General features: G+C 40.7%; 1 protein-coding gene across 1 annotated transcript in view; it reads left to right on the top strand.

Annotated features, from left to right (window-relative positions):
* Positions 1-22,441, top strand: part of znrf2b (zinc and ring finger 2b) — a 78,354-nt gene that overhangs the window by 51,074 nt on the left and 4,839 nt on the right. Inside the window, 3 exon segments of the mRNA XM_022208112.2 lie at positions 5,698-5,793; positions 14,663-14,768; positions 22,362-22,434. Of these exon segments, the coding sequence (XP_022063804.2) occupies positions 5,698-5,793; positions 14,663-14,768; positions 22,362-22,419 (260 nt within the window). The 3' untranslated portion in view covers positions 22,420-22,434.

The following is a 22,441-nucleotide window of genomic DNA, read 5'->3' as shown; positions in this document are numbered from 1 at the left end:
CTACTAGGTGGTGTCCTGTGGGTACCACATATGGAATAGATGATCCAACTACAATTTGGAGCATCCTTCTGCATAAATGGCATATGAATTAAACAAAAATTTTTTAGCATTTTAGCAATTGTTAGCATTCTTGTCAACAGAGTACTACTGTGAGTGGCCTTTTGTGTTGGAGACAATAACTGGTCTGTGTTCTCCCCTAAACCAATGGCTTCCTTCCTTATTCACCTCTATCACAACACAATAGCAAAAAAAAATAAAAAATCATTAAATTTTAAAGATGAGAAGAGTGAGTGAGCAACAGAAGAAACAGAACAGCATGCATAAAAGTTTTGACAGAAACATCACAGACAGCTTAGTATTTTCCTCGAGGCCAGAAGCGGCCTTTCTGTTCCTTTCTGTAGCTTTACAATGTTGGGTATCAGTGGCAAGCATGACTTCTGCAGATACTGTATATACACATGATTTTTGCATGGCCACAGAGCAAGTGGGACACTGTAAAGCAGTGACTGAGACCAATCCAACTTTGTTGAAATCACAGTCTACCTGTAAAAACCTTTCCACCAAATAGGGTTCCTGAAGTGGCGGAATGATGGACATATAACGGTCCAAGCAAACCAGCAACGCTTGCAGCCCAGTGAAAAAGTGTCTGTATCTTGAAGCATTCAATTTTTAGAAGTTTCATAAGAGAAAGTGGTCAGCCAATTTCCTCAAAGCGAAGCCCACATAATCCTGAAAATGAAACAAAAAGCATGGCAACTAACACTGTAAGGTTTTCTTCTGACATCAGAGTTCTTCCACTTCTTCGTGACCAAGCAGGACTTAGAAAGGCTATTTTTCATTATAAACCTGTTTAACTCCATCTACATGATGATAATGATGACTTTTAACATCCTCATCAGATGAAGTGTCTGTTTAAATGGAGTGAAAACTGCGCATTTTAAATAATCGTCTCATCATCTAAACATTTCCAGTTTTCTTCAGCGCTGTTCTGGGAATTGACAACTTTGTGCCTCAAGGAAGCAGATGTTTCAGATCATCTGACTTTGTTCTCTTCATTCACTATTTGTATTAATCAATTGTTTGGATATGAATCTCTCCACAGCAGAAGTTTGCTGTTGGGTGATATAAATTGGACGAAGCTAAAGGTGCATATATGCATCCATTTATGTCATTCACAGATACAAAGTCCAGAGTGTGGGAGCTATTCTAGGAAACATATACTTTCAGAAGCCAAAGTTTTAATGTGAGCACCAGCAGGTATGGCCTCAGAGAGACATGCATGAGGACCCAGGCAGGAATTTAATTTACTGGAGAGAGCATCCCATACAGTTTACTGGATGAGTCATCGCAGCCTCATGGGGAGGGCACAGCTCTGGCTTTTAGCATTTTTCAGAATGACTAGTGGAGTCGTGCAGAGCTGGAATTCATCCTCATCTCTCTTTCAAATAAACACACCTAGACTGTACATTCCTAATTGTCAGCAGATGGCCAGGAGATCTCGAGAGATGACGTCCTGCTTGTGTGTGAGTGTTGTGATTCACTTAAATAGGTCAGACAAGCAATGTAGAGCCTGCTTCTCGCTGCACTAATCTATTTATCCCGTCACAATCCCAGCATGCGGACAGATTTTAACATTGTAGGAAGCTCCACACACAACACGCATGCATTCCCACTCCTGACGTCCATCACCTGTCTGTGATATGCGACACTCTGCCCCCTGCTGTGGAACTGTTACAGCTGATGGATGATGGAGGAGAGTTACTCTGAAGGTAATCTGTGACAAAGGGCATGGTGATGTCAGTGGAAACTGCAGGATTTGTTGTGTTGGCTGAGATTGTGACAAGATAATTGTGATGGAAATAGAAACAAATAGATAATTACAACCCGAGTATTTGTTTGGAGCATCGTTTATGCATTTACAACCTTTCACGAATCAGCATGTTTACTCTGATTGATACAGTGTAATAGTGATTGAACCTGCCAGCCTTTATTTACCGGGTGTTTACACCAATAATCCTGCTATTCAGTGGGCATGTTTCTTCTGGAATGTCATGTGAACACTTGTGATCTATTATGAGTGATATACAGTGATGGAAAAAATTATTCGACCACCCTTGTTTTCTTTGATTTCTTATTCAGGGTTCCCACGCGTCCTGGAAATCCTGGAAAACCTGGAAAATGACTGACCAATTTTCCAGTCATGGAAAACATGGAAAATGAGAGAAAAAAAGGTCAAATGTCCTGGAAACGGTTAACTTGTCCTGGAAAAATATTTATCCTCCCCCTGTCAATGCAAACGGGTTACAAGTTATGCGCGTGCATGTCTGTTGTCACCGTATTTTCTGGGCAACACTGAGGCATATAATATATCTAAAATAGCGCTTCTCTGCTTCGAGCCGGCGCAGCGCCCCATGTGGTGCTACCAGCCAATCAAATTTGCATTCCCCTGAGTTGGCTGTAACTTGCGAGATGAAACAACTCTGATATCAGCATAGCGGCGGCTTAACAGGTGTGGGCCACGTTTCACTCAGTAGTTCGCAGATGTCTGATAAAAATAAGGGAATGAAAACAACATTAGGAATTCTGTTGTGTGGGTGGTGTGGGTGTTGCGACACCCGCACTTTTACTGAAACATCATTTCATCCCCCTCACTGCCGAGGTGTGTGGTGGCGTCCGCATAAACTTGCATCTTCCCACAACAGCTGAGGGTGCAGCTGAGCGTTTCATGTCTGAAATCAAACTTTCAGTCGATGACGCCGGTCAACACCATAGAATACAGTCTATGGTCAACACAGATAAAGTCTCTGTCGCGAAAAGTCCGCCTGCGTATGATGGTGACGTCACGGTGACATTGCTCACTTCACCTCCTACGTCCTCCTACCTGATAACGTGTGCCTGTACCGACTGGAAATGTCCTGGAAAAGTCCTGGAAAATCATTTCGGGGGAAGAGTGGGAACCCTGTTATTCATTTCAATGCCTGGTACCACTAACGGTACATTACCTGAAGAATACAATGAACATGGCAAAAATGCAGCTGATTCCATAATACTTTGTCCTATTTGACATGCTTCATCTTAGTTGTATTCCCAGAGTATGTAAGAGGCCGTTTCATGTCATCAGCAGAAGGGCACATGCAAAGGCCTAGAGTGGTTCCTGCTGACATTCAAGCCGTAGCACAACTCAGAAGTTGTCAGCTTTTACATAATGCCTAAAACAAAAGAATTATGTGAAGCTACAAAGGTAAACATCTTGGTACTGCTGGAAATTGGCATGAGTAAGAGACAAGTTGCAAAGAAATTGAAGAGCTCCAAGACAAGACATTCATTACACCAAGAAAAAACAAGCCTAACATGGTGCTACCAAACTGCTAGCTGGTGGTGGCAGGAAACATCTTTCTGCCCATCAGATGACCGTGCACTCATCCTTCCTGTGCCAGGAATCGTCCTCAGACCTCTTGGGACCTTAAAAGTAAGTGAACACTGTTCAGAAATGTGACTTGTTCAGCAAGGACAGTGGGAAACCGACTTTTTGAAGCTGTCTGAAGTCACACAGGGCAGGAAGAAGCCCTTTATCAAGAAACGGCAGAGGAAACCCCGGTTACTCATTGCTGGGGATCACAAGGATCGGACTGTTGATGATTGGGCTGAGGTTCTCTTCAGTGATAAATCCAATTTTCAGTTGATGCCCACTCCAGCCAACTTACTGGTTAGGAGGAAGTCTGGAGAAGCCAACAAACCAGACTGTCTTGACCCTGCAGTAAAACATGGGGGCAGATCAGTGAAAATCTGGGGTTGTTTCAGTGAGGGTGGAACAGGGCAAACGAACCAGGTCATGTACAATGCCACTCTTGAAAACTCTTTCCTGCCTCGAATGACTGGATTTTCCAACAAGAGAATGCCCCTTACCACACGACAAGGTCAGTCAAAGCCTGGATGGAGAACCAGAATATTGGAACCATGCCTTGGCTGCTCAATCACCAGATCTAAATCCGCTTGAAAACGTGTGGAAAATCATCAAGCGCAAAATGGAGAACCACAAGCCCAAAAACAAAGCAAATTTGTGCAACACGAATGTGCTGCTGTGACAGCAGAACAATGTCAGAAGCTGGTGGAGAGCAGGTCAAGATGCATGGTTGCAGTCATCAGAAACAATGGTTATGCAATCAAGTACTGACTCCTGTGTGTATCATGTGACGAAAACAGAAAAGAAAACATGGAATCCTTAAAGCTGTTTTTGGCAGTACAATGCCATAGCTATTGATGGAAGAACTTTGGTTATTTTCAAGAAAACCGTGGACAATGTCTAGATATCAGCTCTTAAATTAAACTCTTGTGAGCTATTTTTGTTGTGATCATTATATTTTTCCAAATAAATGTACCTTCAGTGGTACCAGGCATTAACATATAAAAAAATTGAAGAAAACAAGGATGGTCTAATAATTTTTTTTCATGACTGTATTTTGCACCAGTTCCTCGGGAGTTTATGTAAATAAATCAGAAGGTATTTGTCTAACTATATTATTTCAATTCAATTGTATGTATATAGCACAGATTCACAACATATGTCATCTCACAGCGCATAGTCAGTACAGACCTTAAGAATTAGACACAGAGAACACAAAACCCAACAATCCAAGCTGCCTTTTGATTCTGTATGAAGGATGGTGGGAAGGAATGAAAATACCTTTCGAATAATGGGAGGGGGTGCAGAACCATACTCAGGGAAGGCAGCCATCTGCCTGGACCACTTGGGTGACAGTGGGGAAAGATTTTATCCATCAGAGATGATACAAAGACTAAGCAGCCTTGACAGAGTACTGTGTTCTCCGAGTGCTTTTCTTGTGTTTCAGTTGAGACTTGTTGTCACAATTAGTTCGGGATGTGATTCTTGATTGAGACTGTTTCCAAAAGTACATGTCTTTTGAAATGAAACGGACTGCACAGAAACGTTTTTTATCTTTACCCCCTTAGAGGAGGTTGAGGTTCTGAGAAGTACTTGAGTGTGGAGTAAAAACTGTACTCTGCACATCTTCCAGCAAAATGCTGCTGCATCAGGTGCTTCTCAGCTGGAGGACAGCAAATGTGAAAAAAGACAAAAGAGGAATGTAACACACCATATCACTGAGAACCTTTAATTATCCAAAAAGACTAGTGTTTTAACGCTACTGTCTTTATCAGAATCACTGTATCCTCCAGGGTGCAAATAATAAGAGTAGTAGATCCTTAGAATGATCCTCTGTCTAGATTTCCTCAGCTCTAAAGAGCAATTTAGTGTCTCATCACCCTCAAGTCTGTTATCAGAAAAAATAATATTTATAAATCCAGAACACATGATCTGTGAGCGTTGCTTTAATTTTTTGTGTAGACCAAATTAGCACTGCATTAACAACAACTGCCTCTCTCATTACAACAAATTGTCTCAGAAACTGAAAAATGATGACCATTTGATATTTTTAGCATCTTATTCACAGTATCAAATCAAACTTTATGTATTTATTTATAGAGCACTTTTCATACAGTATGGTACAATAACAGGAAATTAAATGCAAAAATGTGTCAGCAAATTGAGTCCCCAAAGAGAGAGGATGATGTTTGTCACTTTATTAGAGTTTGACTCTTGGATTCAGTCAAACACTCCACATATCACACCCTACACTCCTTATTCATTGCTAATATGTTTTCCTTTGTTTCTCTCAGGCTTCAAGTGCCCTGTGTGCTCCAAGTTTGTGTCATCAGATGAGATGGATCTTCACCTGGTTTTGTGTTTAACCAAACCCAGAGTGACATACAATGGTAAGAGCGATCCATCCTTTTTTCTGTTCTTGTATAGTATAATAGCATGCAAAACAACTATCTGCACAACAAACACAAATAGAATGTTAACTATATACACAAGTGGGGCATAAACTGTCTGTTATTACAAACATTACATGACTGTATTATGGTGTTTGCAACAAAAACGGTGCCGTCATGCCCAAAAAACTAAAAGAAGCACATGAAGATTTCACATGAAAGAAGATATGCAAGATATCTCAGCTTAATCATGTCACCCTCCTCCCTCCAACAGGCTTATAATTATCCTGGAGATGATCATCGCTGTCACATTCAAAAAATGACTAACTTTCTCATGGAACTAGACAATCACAGCTCTCTGGTTATGTAACCAGATCCTCCTTTTGCAGTCTGCTTCCCTGTGAAATCTTGTGTAATCTTCCTGTAATATTTCCAAAACTCTAGTCGAACGCTGTGGTTGCCTGAGGGCAGCTTCTCCTTGTATTTATCACAGATCTGTTATGTATTTAATGATATCACAACCACTGTTAATGTGACTGGGGGACATTTTCATCACTCTGCTAAGTGTTGTTTTGTTGGATCCTCTGCTAAGCCCCTTCTGCTTTTTGCTAAGTCCACACATGGACTTTTAAAGGTCATTTAAAAAAAAACATCACCACGTGAAGTAGTAGACAACAAGGTACAATCAGCTTTTATTGCGGATTTTACTTTTTTTTTTTCCTGCTTGATATCAGATTTTGATACAAATCTTCTACATTTGGTTATTAAAGAGAAATGACCTTGTGCTGAGTTGAGCATTTTGAAAAAAAACACGCTACTGTTGTCTGGTGGAAAACTTCACTGTGCCTCTAAAATGAGCTAACGTTTAATCAACCATATCAATATTAGCAGCGTTTTTAATCTTTGACTGTGCCATTCAAGTGTTGAGAGACCAGGATAAAATGTTCAAAGGTGGAGTTATCCTCTGTCCAAAAGTTGCTTGTTGTCCTCTTTTGCCAAAATCATTAGACCATGACTTCCCCATTGGCTGAGACTACTTGCTGTTGGCTATTAAATATATAATTTACTGATATGACATTTTGACAGTTTTTCTTTTGATGCTGTGGTCAAGAATGATTTGTGTTGTGCTGTGGATTCACTAGCATTTATTTTGTAATAAATTTGAGTGGAAAAAGTGTTTTTTTAAAAAAAAAAAACAAGTTGACCTCACGTCACTCTAGCCAATGGGGTGAAATAACTTCAAAGCGCAGAGCTGTTCCTAGGGGCTTTGGTTGCACACACTGTTAGGAAGTAAATAGGAATCAACTCATGTTTTTTAGGATCAATACTGATTACTAGTAATCAAAATGTCAACATATAATACAGTAATATCAACATCTTAGCAGTAAAATTGACAATAATACAAAACCAACACTATACCCCATCCCCCTCATCCCTACTCCAACCCCAACCGGCTGAGGCACATGGCCGCCTTCCCTAAGTCTGGGTCTGTCTGAGTTTTTTTCCCCCCTCCCGTTAAAGATGTTGTTTTGTTTTGTTTTGTTTTGTTTTGTTTTTTTTGGGGGGGGGTTCTTTCCCACCATCACTGACTGCTTCCTCATAGGGAAACCACAGGGAATTCTGGATTGTTGAGTGCTCTGTTTAAAATTTGTAAGGTCTGTACCTTACTATGTTAAACACTATGAGATGGCATATGCTTTGATCTGGAGCTGTATAAATCAAACTGAAAAATGTAAAATTGAACTTCATATTAAGGTTTAGGTCTACGTCAATGTTATGTTTTGAAAAGTTTTTTTCTTATTAACCAATAAACTAATAGCTAAACACTTCTCCGTAGGTTTTGGTTTCCTTTAAAAGTGAATAATAAAACAAAGATAATTAGATATGTGCAGAAAATCAACTGAGTTCAGATGTAAGTGAGCTCCTTGAGCATCACCACATCGACTTGCATTTGCAAAATCAGAGTTCATCGCACACATACAGTGACTGTTGTTGGCCAGGATGGTTTGACCCTGAGCTTTCCCCCATGTTGACGCACTTCCTCCAGGTGTCCACAAAGTGCATATGCAACTTAGTGAACAGTGCTTCTCATGTTGCAGATACATGTTGGTAAGAACTGAAATACACCCAAAGCCGAAGCTTGAGCTGAGGTTTGAATCTGATGGGACCAATGAGGATTCGGTCTCTTTTTAAGAGTGTTCATTTCAAATCACTTGTTTCTCCACATGGATGACCCACTTTCCTTCCCAGCATCTGTATAGAAACATGACAGCAGCGAAGTTTAACAACCATCAAGGAACATGAACACAGCAGCAGCAGCATCTCCGGTGTCTTCATGCCATGTCTTTGTTTGAGAAACATATTGAATTTCTTATTCCTCCCCTTTACAATGAGACTCAAGTCTGGAGACATTTCAGCTGTCACATATGCACATTTCCCTTTCAGCTCAATGTTTTTGGGGCCAAGTTGAGTTCCGCTTTGAGTAAACTGACTTCCTGTTCAGCTGGGACAGATTCCTCTCTATCTTCCTTTCTGTCAGTCATATGATGATCACACTCTGATCAGTTTGCAGCAATATGGAGAACTCAAACAGCAAAGAAGAAGAATTGTAACGGCAGATATCTAATTACAGGTCACAAGTGTAAATTAATCTTTCACTACTAATCCAATGTAACACATCTCATTTTAATGGCATGCCATAAATGTTAGCACAGGTACAAGATGAGGTGGAGGTTAATAGTGTGGCTGTCTGTTAGGATGTTAGTTGGTCGTTCAGTCAGCTCACCACTTTGATCTAAACTGAAATATCTCCACAATTATTGGACAAAAATCACATTTCGTTCATGGTCCTCAGGGGAGTGATCATATTCCAGTCTTTCCCTAGTGCCACAATCAGATTAACACTTTAGGCTTTTAATACAATCTAACAGTTACCATGAGGATTTCTTTAATTTTGCTAAATAGTTCTAGCCTAGCCGTGCTAGACAACCCACGGCAACGAATTTAATTCTCTGCCAGGGTTGGTCTAGTTACCCTCCATAAGGCTCGAGGCTGGATTCTCCTAAAACTGGCCGGACGAATCACCATGAAGTGTAGAGTCAGAAGGCGGGCGTAACGAAGTGACGACAGAGGCGCGACGATTATGACAGAAACAACCAGCACACAATAAACAGTTATCTTTTGACTTGGCTTTGGCCACAGCCCTTAAAGATTTGAAGCTAAAATTCAACTTGAAAGATAAACAAAGGACGGCACTGAAGTGTTTCATTGAGAAGAAAGACGTATTTGGACTTATGCTGACGGGATATGGCAAATCCTTAATATACCAGTTGGCTCCGCTGGTTGGGAAGCTAATGGGACTTAGCCACAATCCGGCGCTCTCGGAACTACGTCAGCCTATTCGTTGCGCTGATTGGTTGTATACCTACCCAATTGCTGCAGAGTGATTTGAAAGACAACCTTTTAGCCTGCCTCCCTCCTTGTCGAGTGGTCCTAGACCCTTGCGTCTTCAGAATCAGAACATGGGTCTGGCGCGGCTAGGCTAAAATAGTTCATTACAGCCAGAGGATGAACCTTAGTGATGATTTGACCATTTGTGTAGTACCTTCAGCAGGTCAAAGCTTTGATTTTCCGTGAAGTATTTTACTAATTCATGACCTTCAGAGAATAAAGCCCTCCAGACACCATAACATTTGTGGCTTTGAGTGAAATATGAGTAAATATTGAATGTATTTTGTAATTTTATAGTGGCATTCAAGTCTTCAACAGTATGAATTGTAAGAATTTTGATGATCCGGTATAATTATCACCAGAGATATGCAAAATTAGCAACAGTCCTGTTATCTTGATCTCTTCCTCAATTGGTACCAATCAGCAAATACTAGCGTGCTGACACACAGAGCTGCAGAAGACTGCATTAGTCTACATTCTTGCAGGTTTAGCAGTTCTTTAGGGCAGGAACAGAAAGGAACCTGTTACTCGTCCTATGACACATTCTTTTGAAATGAAAATAGATGTTAAACTATGAAGTGACAAAATTAAATCTAGAAAGTAAACCAAATGTCCGTGTAGTTCCATTATATTAGAGACTGTAGAAACTGACAAGTTAAGATCAGAGATTTTTCTCATATTTTTTCGATATGTCCATCCTTCACATCCACTGAGAAGTACCAGTTCAACTCTATCTTCTTTTGACAAAGCCATATTTAATCTGTGGAGGCAAAAAAATATATATAATTAATGAGATTTCCTATGTGTCCAGGCTGTAGGGCCACCCTGTACATTGAAGTTAATAACAGGGCAGGTGAGATAGTAACATAGATAGCAACGTTCAAGTAAAGTCCAGGAACAGGATGTGGTGGTATAGTGGGCTAGATGGAGGATTGCTCTGAATTTCCTAGTTCAGATTGCTGCCTACTGTAGCTTCAACAGGCTGATCTACACACAATCACAATCTCACATCAGACTGAAGATTGGTAGTCAGGATGTCTGTTTCTCATTGAGACACACACACTTAAAAAAAGCAACGACGTGCAATATATCAGTAGTCTCATCTTTGAGTACTGACTTTCTTCATGACCATGTAATCTTACGTGTTAGTCACGTTTCAACTGTGCCACTGTAATATGTGTGAAGACTGCAGAAACAGGAAGTTGTGGATGAAAACTCCCCAGACTAAATGTCAATATGTGTTGCGGCTTGGCCTTGAAATACTGCTTATTTACATACTCGTGCACATATAAACATCTCGTCCCTAAATATATCTTGTGTTGGTTCATGACACAGGCACACACAAACAGCAGCTGTCATTTGTACATAACATCACAGCTCCCACCTGTCTGCACGTGTTTCCACTGAGCAGTGTTCAAGATCCTGAAATGCTTCATGACCCTATTTCTGATATATACCCTGCTGTGAAACAGACTGATGACAATGTCACAGCCAAGTTGCTCTTTCTAGTAAACACCATAGACACAGAAACTACAGCTCAGAGGTCAACCTACTGCATTAAAAGCTGCTCTTTGAGGCACCTCCTGATCCCTGATCTGTTTTGCTGGGGCCTTTTTTTGAAGGCCTTATTGTCAGGCACTGCTGTTGTGTTTTCGTAAGTTAACCCAAAACATGCTTTTAAAAATACCACATTTGGTATTTTTAGACTGAATGCATGAATGCATAGAAAGCATCAATATTTATTGCTACATTTGATTATTATGCAATTCCAGTACAAGCCACAACATCTTAAAAAGTAAATCCACCATCACAGTGACATTCTGGAAGGATTTAAAATGAAAGTAATTATCAAATAGGGACAGATGCAGCAACACACATATGTAGTTTCCTGCAAGTGGGAAGATATTTCATGATGAATGTAGGTAGTATTCACAGGATCCGTCAATTTTTCGCGTCCCATTCGTTGTCTATGTGTAACGCACCATGTTGCGTGCTGGTTGCGTTGCGGTATGTCACCTCAGAGCTCATTTGCATAAAATAATTTAATTTCTACTTTATTTGCATAAAGTAGAAATGAAACTACTTCTGATGAGGAACGGGGAGTGGAGGTCTGACGCATGGGGAACTTTCGCCAAACATCTAAACTTTCCATTGTTGAACTAAAACTCGGACAGATTCAGTAACTGCACAGCTTATTTCTCACCTCAAATGCTTTCAGAAATACTGAATACTGAAACTGTACTGTTTTTGTAATGGATTTGGATGAAATTTTCAAGGAAGTCAGAAATGATACAAGGACCAGCTGATTGGATGTTACCAGTGATGCGGCTTATAGTCTGGATTTGTTAAAGATTTCTGTATCATTGCGAGATTGCGTCGCTGTAACTATGACAACAAGTGAACACTGCGTCAGCTGCCTACTGACGATCACGATTGCGATCCTACTGTAGACTTATCGGGACTTATCCATCAGAAATGATACAAGGAACAGTTGATTAAATTGTGGGGGTGTTTCTGAGTCCCATCAATTCAATCAATGTATCAATGTACACATGCATAACATATACCTGTGCTCAGCACAAAATCATTTTCTTTGTGGGTACATCTATATTAAATGGACACATTCTATGTTGCCATGATTTCTGCCACAAATGTTTTCAAGATTTTAGCCAAAATGATGCAATGACTGAGCAGCCTTGGTGGAGTACTGCACTGTCTGAGTGCTTCCTTGTTTTATCTGTTCAGAGTTTGCAGGTTGAAATGTTGTACCTCTAAAAACTTTTGGAAACTTTTGAATTTCTCAAGTTGGCAACAATCATTTTCAGTGTGCAAAGTCTCTGTCTTATGTTTTTGTATAATTCAGAGTTCATAGGAAGTAGTTAGCCTAGTTTAGCATATCCACTGAAGGCAGGGTGGAACAGCTAGCCAGGTCCCAAGGTCACACTTACAACATCTGGTAAACAAGCCAAGCTTTTTTCCACATCCTTGTTTTTCTGCTAAAGTCAGCTAACATTATTCAAGAGTTTTTATTTGTCACAAGCTCGTACAGTATGTGCAGTAAAATGCAACACGACTGTTCTCAAGGCTGTGCAAAAAAAGTTAGGCAGAATGTCATAAAAAATGAGGTAGAGATTTAGTGCTAAAGTGCAGCGTACATTGTGTAAGAGTGTGTGTTTTGGGTATGCTATGTCTATTTTAGTGCTGCATTCAAAGACACATTGACATACTGCACAGCATAAACACAATATAAAACTGTATAACATGAGGCATGAAAAAATTATTGCATTAAAAACTAGACTTTTATTAGACTTCTTCATACACAAAGAGATGTTTTGTTGTGATTCTGACTCCAACAAATGTGTTCATAGTTTAACAGTCTGTGATTGTGTCCTAGAAAGAGACAGTAATACCACATGAACTGTATTATTCTGTAGTTTGGTCAATCCAGCACCATGTTCTCACAGCCCAGTGCTGTTCCTGGGGGCCTGATAACTGCAATGTACTGATTTTTAATCTGAAGCTGTATGGGAGTGTTTGTTTTTGGTCCACCCAACATAAAATACTAAGGTTTTGTTTTCTTTTTAGTTTTGTTTCTAATGTTTGACCACATTCTTTCTCATGTGCTGACAGGATAGAGAGAACTGGTGACTGACTCAACCAAAATGTACAGGTTTGGTGAACAACCAGTCCACAGTCCAGCTTTTTCCTCCACTGCACTGATCGGGGTGAAGATTGATAATATTGTGCAGCTGAAACAATCATCTGGTGACAGAACAAAATTTAGAATCAAATACATTTGCACCATGTCTGGGTATTCTGCTCCTCTGTGTGACTGACTGACTGACCAGCCGGACTGTCAGTACGTTAAAGATGTTTTTCCCCTCAGCTGAGCTGGATGCCATGTGCTGCAGCCCATAATAACAGGCTTTTGCAGGCCTATGTGGGTTAATCCACTGTTACGTAAGGCCGGTCCTAATGACTCTGTGTGTTTTGCTGCAGGTGATGGGTTTAATGGTGCACATGCTGACTTCCACTTTAGAGCCAGACCAATGCTATTCATAGCAGGGCAGGATGAATGCTGCTCTGCGTGTACACTCTCTTTCTCACACACACACTCACACACAGTCAAACACACACAGACACAGTAACCACACAGACCTGTGAGCAGGAGTTGGCAGAGGAGGCGTTCTCCTGGTGGTCATCCAGCCCCTAGCACTAGACTGAGCATAGTAACACTGATACGAAAAGATTTTGGAGCATCCTAATAAGTTAATGCTGGCTTCACAGGCCTTCGTGGAAATACTGGAATTGCAACGTGAACATGACTAAACACTATGAATAAGAAGTTAGCGTTAGGTTTCTTTGTTCTTTTTTTGCTGCATTTTACCTGTAACCTGAACTCCACTGTGGAACCTTTAGATATACTATTTCTGCTGTTACCGATGAAGTAGTACTGACATATCTGATAAATGCACATTGCTTCGTATTATTTATACCACTGTACAACAATACTGTATTACTGGCACTGATTATGGTTGTATATTACTGTGCATCATGATACACTATTTTGTTGTATTTTATTAGTAGTACACATCTGGCTCTATATAGTATATAATACCATATACTTATGCAGACATGTGTTTTGTATTTCTTACTCATGTGTATACCTATGATATATGTTTTTTTATACATATATTACAAGTAGTGTATAGATTGTGGCGACCTAGCTGTAATGCTATTCTTCTCATTTTCTTAATTATTGTTTTATTAGATTTTTTTTCGTTCAGATAATTCATTCAAAAAAAAAACAGACAAGTGGAGTTTTTACTCTCCGTTTGTCTATAGTATCAAATATTTGGTGTGGAAGTCCCAACCCAAACACAGCTAGTTGTTTCCCAGTGTATAGATCCATTACTGTGTGCAGCATGCAACACAGACTGTGAACCTGGATTTCACCTACTATCAAAGAAAAATTTCATCTTCTGATTTCAGTTGCAATATTGCATTTTGGTTTCCTCTCCTTTCCTTCTTTTTAAAATTTTTTGATTGGTTTCTGCATTCACATAAAACTGAAATGGTTATTGCACTGTTGTCAGTTCTTTTTTGTGCATTTATTGATTATATATATTTCATATAAACTATAAAATTCACTGTCAAAGATGTCAGTAATAGTAAATGCAATAATGTAATATAACAGTGATTTTTAATAAGTGAAACTCATTTCAGTTAAATGATCATAATAATGTAGATAACATGCTTTCCTGCAGTTTATATTGAAGCCTCCAGGGGGCGCCATAAAATTTGCAAAATGACTTAACTGACTCTGTGTTCATTAGAATAAGATAGATTTAAGGACAGCTCTGTTTTGTTGTGTACTGAATCATCCTGTGATGATGTTGTCTGATGTGCTGTCTTTCAGAGGACGTCCTGACGAAGGATGCTGGAGAATGTGCAATATGCCTGGAGGAGCTGCAGCAGGGAGACACCATCGCCCGCCTGCCCTGCCTCTGCATCTATCATAAAGGGTGGGAAGCTTTTTATGTTTTAAGATAAAAGTGGTCACAGCTGTGGAGTAGATGTAGGCATACTTCTTCTTCTTTTCCTTTTGGCTTTTCCCTTCGGGGGTCGCCACAGCGAATCAATTGCCTCCATCTAACCCTGTCTGCTGCATCCTCTTCTCTCACACCAACTACCTTCATGTCCTCTTTAACCACATCCATAAACCTCCTCTTTGGTTTTCCTCTAGGCCTCCTGCCTGGCAGTGGGAAACTCAGCATTCTTCTACCAATATATTCACTCTCTCTCCTCTGGACATGTCCGAACCATCTCAGTCTGGCCTCTCTGACTTTATCTCCAAAGCCTCTAACATGTGCTGTCCCTCTGATGTACTCATTCCTGATCCTATCCATCCTGGTCACTCCCAGAGAGAACCTCAGCATCTTCAGTTCTGCTACCTCCAGCTCTGCCTCTTGTCTTTTCCTCAGGGACACTGTCTCCAGACCAAACAACATGGCTGGTCTCACCACAGTTTTGTAAACCGTTCCTTTCATTTTCGCTGAAACTCTTCTATCACACATCACACCTGACACTTTTCTCCAGCCGTTCCAGCCTGCCTGTACACGCTTCTTCACCTCTTTTCCACATTTTCCATTGCTCTGTACTGTTGACCCCAAGTACTTAAAATCCTCCACCTTCTTGATCTCTTCTCCCTGTAACCTCACTCTTCCACTTGGGTCCCTCTCATTCACACACAGATACTCCGTCTTGCTGCGGCTAACCTTCATTCCTCTCCTTTCCAGGGCAAACCTCCATGCCTCTAGCTTCTCCTCCACCTGTTCCCTGCTCTCACCACAGATCACAATGTCATCTGCAAACATCATAGTCCATGGAGACTCCTGTCTAACCTTGTCTGTCATCCTGTCCATCACCATAGCAAACAAGAAGGGGCTCAGAGCTGATCCCTGATGTAGTCCCACCTCCACCTTGACCTCCTCTGTTACTCCTACAGCACACCTCACCACTGTCTTACAGTCCTCATACATGTCCTGCACCACTCTAACATACTTCTCTGCCAGACTTCCTCATACAAAACCACAGTTCCTCTCTGGGCACCCTGTCATAAGCTTTCTCCAGGTCTACAAAGACACAATGCAGCTCCTTCTGACCTTCTCTGTACTTCTCTATCAACATCCTCAAAGCAAATATTGCATCTGTTGTACTCTTTCTTTCTATACTGCTGCTCACAGATGTTCATCTCTGCCCTTAGCCTAGCTTCAACTACTCTTTCCCATAGCTTCATCGTGTGGCTCATCAGCTTTATTCCTCTGTAGTTGCCACAACTCTGCACATCTCCCTTGTTCTTAAAGATGGGCACCAGCACACTTCTCCTCCATTCCTCAGGCATCTTCTCACTATCTAAGATCCTGTTGAACAACCCAGTCAGAAACTCTACTGCTACCTCTCCGAGACACTTCCATACCTCCACAGGTATATCATCAGGACCAAGTGCCTTTCCACTCTTGATCCTCTTCAATGCCCTCCTCACTTCATCCTTACTAATCTTTGCTACTTCCTAGTCCACAACAGTCACCTCTTCTACTCTTCGTTCTCTCTCATTTTCCTCGTTCATCAGCTCTTCAAAGTACTCTTTCCATCTTCCCATCACACTATTGGCACCTGTCAACACACTTCCATCCTTATCCTTTATCACCCTAACCTGCTGCACGTCCTTCCCATCTCTGTCTGTCTGCCTTGCCAACCTATACAGATCAGTCTCTCCCTCCTTACTGTCCAACCTAGAATACAATTCATCGTAAGCCCCTTGTTTGGCCTTTGCCACCTCTACTTTCACCTTACGCTGCATCTCCCTGTACGCCTGTCTGCTGTCTTCAGTCCTCTCAGTGTCCCACTTCTTCTTAGCTAACCTCTTTCTCTGGATCCACTTCTGTATCTCCTCATTTCACCACCAAGTCTCCTTATCTCCTTTCCTTCCAGATGACACACCAAGTACTCTCCGACCTGTCTCCCTGATCACATTTGCTGTAGTTGTCCAGTCATCTGGAAGCACCTCCTGACCATCCATACCTGTCTCAACTCTTTCCTGAAAGTCATACAACACTCTTCCTTTTTCAGCTTCCACCATTTGGTCCTCTGCTCTGCCTTTGCCCTCTTCATCTTCTTCACCACCAGGGTCATCCTACACACCACCATCCTATGCTGTTTGGCTACATTCTCACCTACCACTACTTTGCAGTCACTGATCTCCTTCACATTACACCGTCTACACAAGATGTAGTCTACCTGTGTGCTCCTACCTCCACTCTTATAGGTCACCCTATGTTCCTGCCTCTTCTGGAAGAAAGTATTCACTACAGCCATTTCCATCCTTTTTGCAAAGTCAACAACCATCTGTCCTTCTGCGTTCCTCTCCTGGATACCAAACCTGCCCATGACCTCCTCATCATCTCTGTTTCCTGCACCAACATGTCCATTGAAGTCTGCACCAATGACAACTCTCTCACTTCTAAGGATGCTCTACATCACTTCATCAAGGTCCAACCAGAATTTCTCCTTCTCCTCCCGCTCACATCCTACCTGTGGAGCATACCCACTAACAACATTGAACATCACACCTTTGACTTCTAGCTTCAGGCTCATCACTCGATCTGACACTCTTTTTACCTCCAGGACATTCCTAACAAACTCATCCTTCAAGATAACTCCTACTCCATTTCTCTACCTATCTACACCATGATAGAACAACTTGAACCCTGCTCCTAAGCTTTTAGCTTTACTACCTTTCCACCTGGTCTCCTGGACACACAGTATGTCCACCTTCCTCCTCTGCATCATGTCAACCAGCTCTCTACCTTTTCCTGTCATATTTCCAACATTCAAAGTCCCTACTCTCAGTCCTAGACTCTTGGTGTTCCTCTTCTCTCTCTTCCTACGAACACACCTTCCTTCCCTCCTTCTTCGACCAACAGTCGTCCATTTTCCACCGGCACCCTGTAGGTCGACAGCACCGATGGCGGTCGTTGTTAACCCGGGCCTCGACCGATCCGGTATGGAAGTCATACATTTGATTCGCATGTTTGATTTGGCCAAAGTTTTATGTCGGATGCCCTTCCTGCCACAACCCTCTGTATTTATCCGGGCTTGGGACCGGCACAGTAAGACACTGGCTTGTGTCCCCTTGCGGCTACATTAGATGTAGGCATACTAACACAATATTTATAGACAACTACACCTTTAACAGCATTAGAAGTCACACTCACCAGACTTGAGCTAGTGTTGCTGAATTGTGTTTTCCATGATTCAGTACTAAAGTACACTACCGTTCAAAAGTTTGAGGTCACTTAGAAATGTCCCCATTTATGAAAGAAAAGCATTTTTTTTCAATGAAGATGACAATAAATGAATGATAAATCCAGTCTAGACACTGTTAATGTGGTAAATGACTGTTCTAGCTGGAAACGGCTGATTTTTAATGGAATATCTCCATAGGGGTACAGAGGAACATTTCCAGCAACCATCACTCCTGTGTTCTAATGCTACATTGTGTTAGCTAATGGTGTTGAAAGGCTCATTGATGATTAGAAAACCCTTGTGCAGTTATGTTAGCACGTGAATAGAAGTGTGAGTTTTCATGGAAAACATGAAATTGTCTGGAAGACTCCAAACTTTTGAACGGTAGTGTAGGTGTTTCTCCCTAATTAGTGGTGTTCATGAGGAAAGCTAATAAGAGCCAGTCTGGAGGGTTGCAGAAGTTCTGTCTTCTGTGTTTTAGTCACGAAACATTCTGTGTGTTTCCATCCACTTGTTCTTTAGTGTTTCCAATCAGCACATACAAAACCCTGAGTAGAAATAGAAATGCAGAAAATAGGAAGATCTGAAATATTGCAATAAAGCATTCGCGTTTGGCTGAGCTGGTAGAGAGGATTTTTTGATAGAAGGGAAATATGAAAGAAGTGCGGTGGAAAAGTCCTCAGTGAATCAACAATGACACAACACAAAGTGTGTGGGTTCAGAGTCCACTGAAGATCAGATGTATGTGAAGCGATTAGAAAACTTCCTCAAAGTAATACATGAAACGAACAGAAATGCCATATTTCATCATGTTTTCAGCATTCTCTAGCACCATTTGAGGTATCGTTGGAGCTCCTTCGGTCTCGTTCTGTTATTCCTCTTCTGCAAATACCTTTAAATATGAACATTTTTCCTTTGATTTCTGTCTTAATGTTTACTTGTGGACTTTAGTGGCACAGACTCAGCCAAATGTGGTCTGCAAAAACACAAAGATCTCAACCTAAAGCATATCCGTTGAACCCATACATGTTATGAAATGATCACACTGAATGTAATCTCCAGGCAGTTTTATCACCTGGTAATTCCAATAAAGCCATTTTAGCCAGAACAGAGCTACATACCCAAACATGAATTTTGCGTCCTGTTACACGCCTACAGCTGACATACGAAACTTAAATCAATAAAGCCAAAGAGCAGCAGACTGCATAAGGAGAACCTGGTTATACAGCCCCCACACACTGCACAACAGATGCTGTCGACATCCTGGCTAATTGTTGGCGATGCCTCATGAGAAGAGCTGACACTGCCGTCTGGTGAGCAGATCTTTAACAGCTATGTGACTGGACTTCATTTGAATCAATAGATTACAGCTGCATGTCAGATCTATACCCTGATAAGTCATGTATTATAAATATCAAGCTTGTTAACGGAACATATGCAGTATCTTCTAGAGGAAAATTTTAAAAATGAAAGCGAAATTGCAAAGAGTAGCACTCAGTAATGAGCTAACTTGTCTAAGTGGGCTGAAATTTGAAACAGAGAAGGTAGATACTGACCTCATAGTTGGCTTGACTAATCTTGTCAGAACAGACTTTAAAGTCAGAGGCATTAGAAGCATATGGGGATAACAGGATAATTAGACTTTAAACAGGAGCCTTTTTACCAGCTTCTACCCAATACATACTCACTCCTGCTGCTCATACTGGCTGTTCAAACATCGCTTTATAGCATGATGCCATGAAACCCAGGCTCTGTTCAGAGTAAACATGAATTCCAAAGTTTATTCGAAGATGATATGAGCCTGAATGTTGTGAGATTATCAAATGACTGCCAGAGCTGCAGCACTTTCAGTTCCTAATCCCCTCTTTATTTGTTCCCCAGACAGTCTGTCCTGTTCTGAGCGCCATCAGAGGAAAAGTAACACAAAAAGAGAATGTTTTTAACTCTGGAAGATATCCACTTGATTTGACTTTCACTTGAAACAATATACTCAGGAACATGTTTTTGCACAGAATGTGAATTTTATCCCCCGTCACTTCCAGCCGGTAGGAACAGGAGGAATGATGGCATCCAGTAAACACTGTTTCAGTGTACATATAACCACAGTTTCAAACAAAGTCTTAAATTATGGCCAATAGGAAGCTGAGGGTCACGGTTGAACAGAACTAGTTTGTACAATGTGTCACCTGGCTGAGTCACCTATCTGTTTAGTGGTTTAGCATCCACAGTCAAAGGCAGGAGAAATCTGGTCAGCATAGGAAGGGGAAAAAATGTGTTGTTCTTATGATGAACAACAAAAATAGCTGAGTTGAGAGAGTACAGAAAAACTGTTTGAACCATTGCTCTTTGCTCACTTTTCCACTCACTTTTCTGGCCAGTGTATTTTGTAATCTTAATGGTTGCTGCATACTAGTTTTACATCAGTGGAAATAGTTCTGACTTTATAGTAACACTCTTGACAATTGTAGGTGTGTTAGTTTTACGTTCTCCTTTTTTCTTTTTATCACAACATCTAAACCAATTATTTCATAGTTTCTCTGTTTTTAAAGACACAAGTTGTGATATTGTAGTATTTCAGCCATACATGTTTAAACCATAAACTAATACTGAAAAAAAAGAACTACACAGAAAGCCCCAAACCCATGGGTTGCCAGGATTGGTGCATTAGGTTTGTTCTGTCTGATTGTCAGTGCATCCAACTCTCATCAGTGCGCTGGAGCTTCACAGTGGAATGACCAGCCATGGTGCTGACTGCCTGCTTTGGTCAAAAAAAATTAACATAGGAACTATTTAAAAATTATTTTAAAAAAGATTTTCGTCAGAGAGGGTGTTTAAATTACTTTCTGGCAAAATGTAACTGCTATGGCCCAAATAAATGATGCTACAACTCAGAAATTGAGTCTTCCAATCCTCCCACTGCAGCAAACTGAAGAATTTCATGCACACTTCCTTCATGAGGAAACAAATGATCTGACTCAGTATAGCAGCTTCCACAGAACATTAGCAATAATAAATCATCATTAAATCTAAATTTGTTATGAAAGCCTACAAAAAGTGAGTCCAGCTAATGTTAAATATGTACAACATGTAACACAGACTGTGGTATGAGGATTTATTTCAGAAATAAAGGCCTCACAGTCGCAGTCTCATGCAACAAAAGTGAATACACATTTTATTACTGAGATTCAAAAATCAGTTGTTTTTTTTTGGTAGCTTGTATGTTCATCTTTATTTCTGCTTCAGCATGAAGAATATGAGTGTAAGAGTGAGGGGTTGTGTTGCTCTGCGTGTCTCTTTAAAATGCCCCAGAAGTATTTTAGTGGATTTAAGTCAGGCGACACACAGGTCATAGTTTTTTTTTTTCTTCTTAAGAAACTCTTGTGTGATTTTGGCAGTGTGGTTTGGATCGTTATCATGCTGGAATATTCCTCTTCTGCCAACACTGTGAGTCATCTTCACAGCCAGTATACTGGTACAGCCACAGGCGTTCATGGTGCATCTATAAATGTTGTCTCTCCAACACCTTTTGCATTCATGTGGCTCCACATCATCACACACACCACCTCCGTGCTTCACTGTCGGCGCTGTGCATTCACTGTGGTAGTGAATTCTGGACCCCTCCTGAACCAAACACATTGACCTTATATCATCTAACTGAAATATATGCTCCAAACATTCGTTAGTCTTCTTTAAAGTTCTCCACCAAACTTGTGATTTTGTACTAAATAGGAAGGAATGATGCAAACATGCAGACAGACACAAAACAAACCTGAAAAACGACCAGTGTGTGCAGGTCATTTTATACCCATGTTCAGTTTCAGTTTCTTGGAAGTTTAAAGTTTTAAGACAGTAGGATTTAGCAAGATATATTGATTAAACAATGTTCTATCAGCATTCCTCTCTTGCATCATTTGTAGTAAAAGTGCTTTTTGCTGGAATATGTTTTGCGATATTCTTCATAGTAACAACTTGTTTGACTGAAGTTGAACTGAACATGAAGAAGAGAGCCTGATGAAGAAAACCTGAATGACTGTAACTCTGATAGGAGTTTTAGTTTTTGTCGAGCCAGTTAATGCAAAGAAAGCTGAACTTTGTCAAACTTGTTTTATTGTACAGCCCTCAACACTTTTCACTAATGCAATTTTGAAGATTTTTTACAAAAACTTGCTGACTGTAACACCTGGTCACCAGTAGGTGTCATCACATCCAACAACGGTAACATGTTGAGGCCATCATGACCACATGTATGTTGTATCATTATCAGTCACTCTGTTTCACACTCACCTGCTCCTCTGTTGTTGTTTTTCCAGCTGTATCGATGAGTGGTTTGAAGTGAACAGATCATGTCCCGAGCATCCATCAGATTAAAGCTTTTTTGCACAGGTAAAGT

This window comes from Acanthochromis polyacanthus, chromosome 12 (assembly GCF_021347895.1).
Source record: "Acanthochromis polyacanthus isolate Apoly-LR-REF ecotype Palm Island chromosome 12, KAUST_Apoly_ChrSc, whole genome shotgun sequence".
NCBI lineage: Eukaryota > Metazoa > Chordata > Actinopteri > Pomacentridae > Acanthochromis > Acanthochromis polyacanthus.
This window is presented reverse-complemented; position numbering and strand designations above follow the sequence as displayed.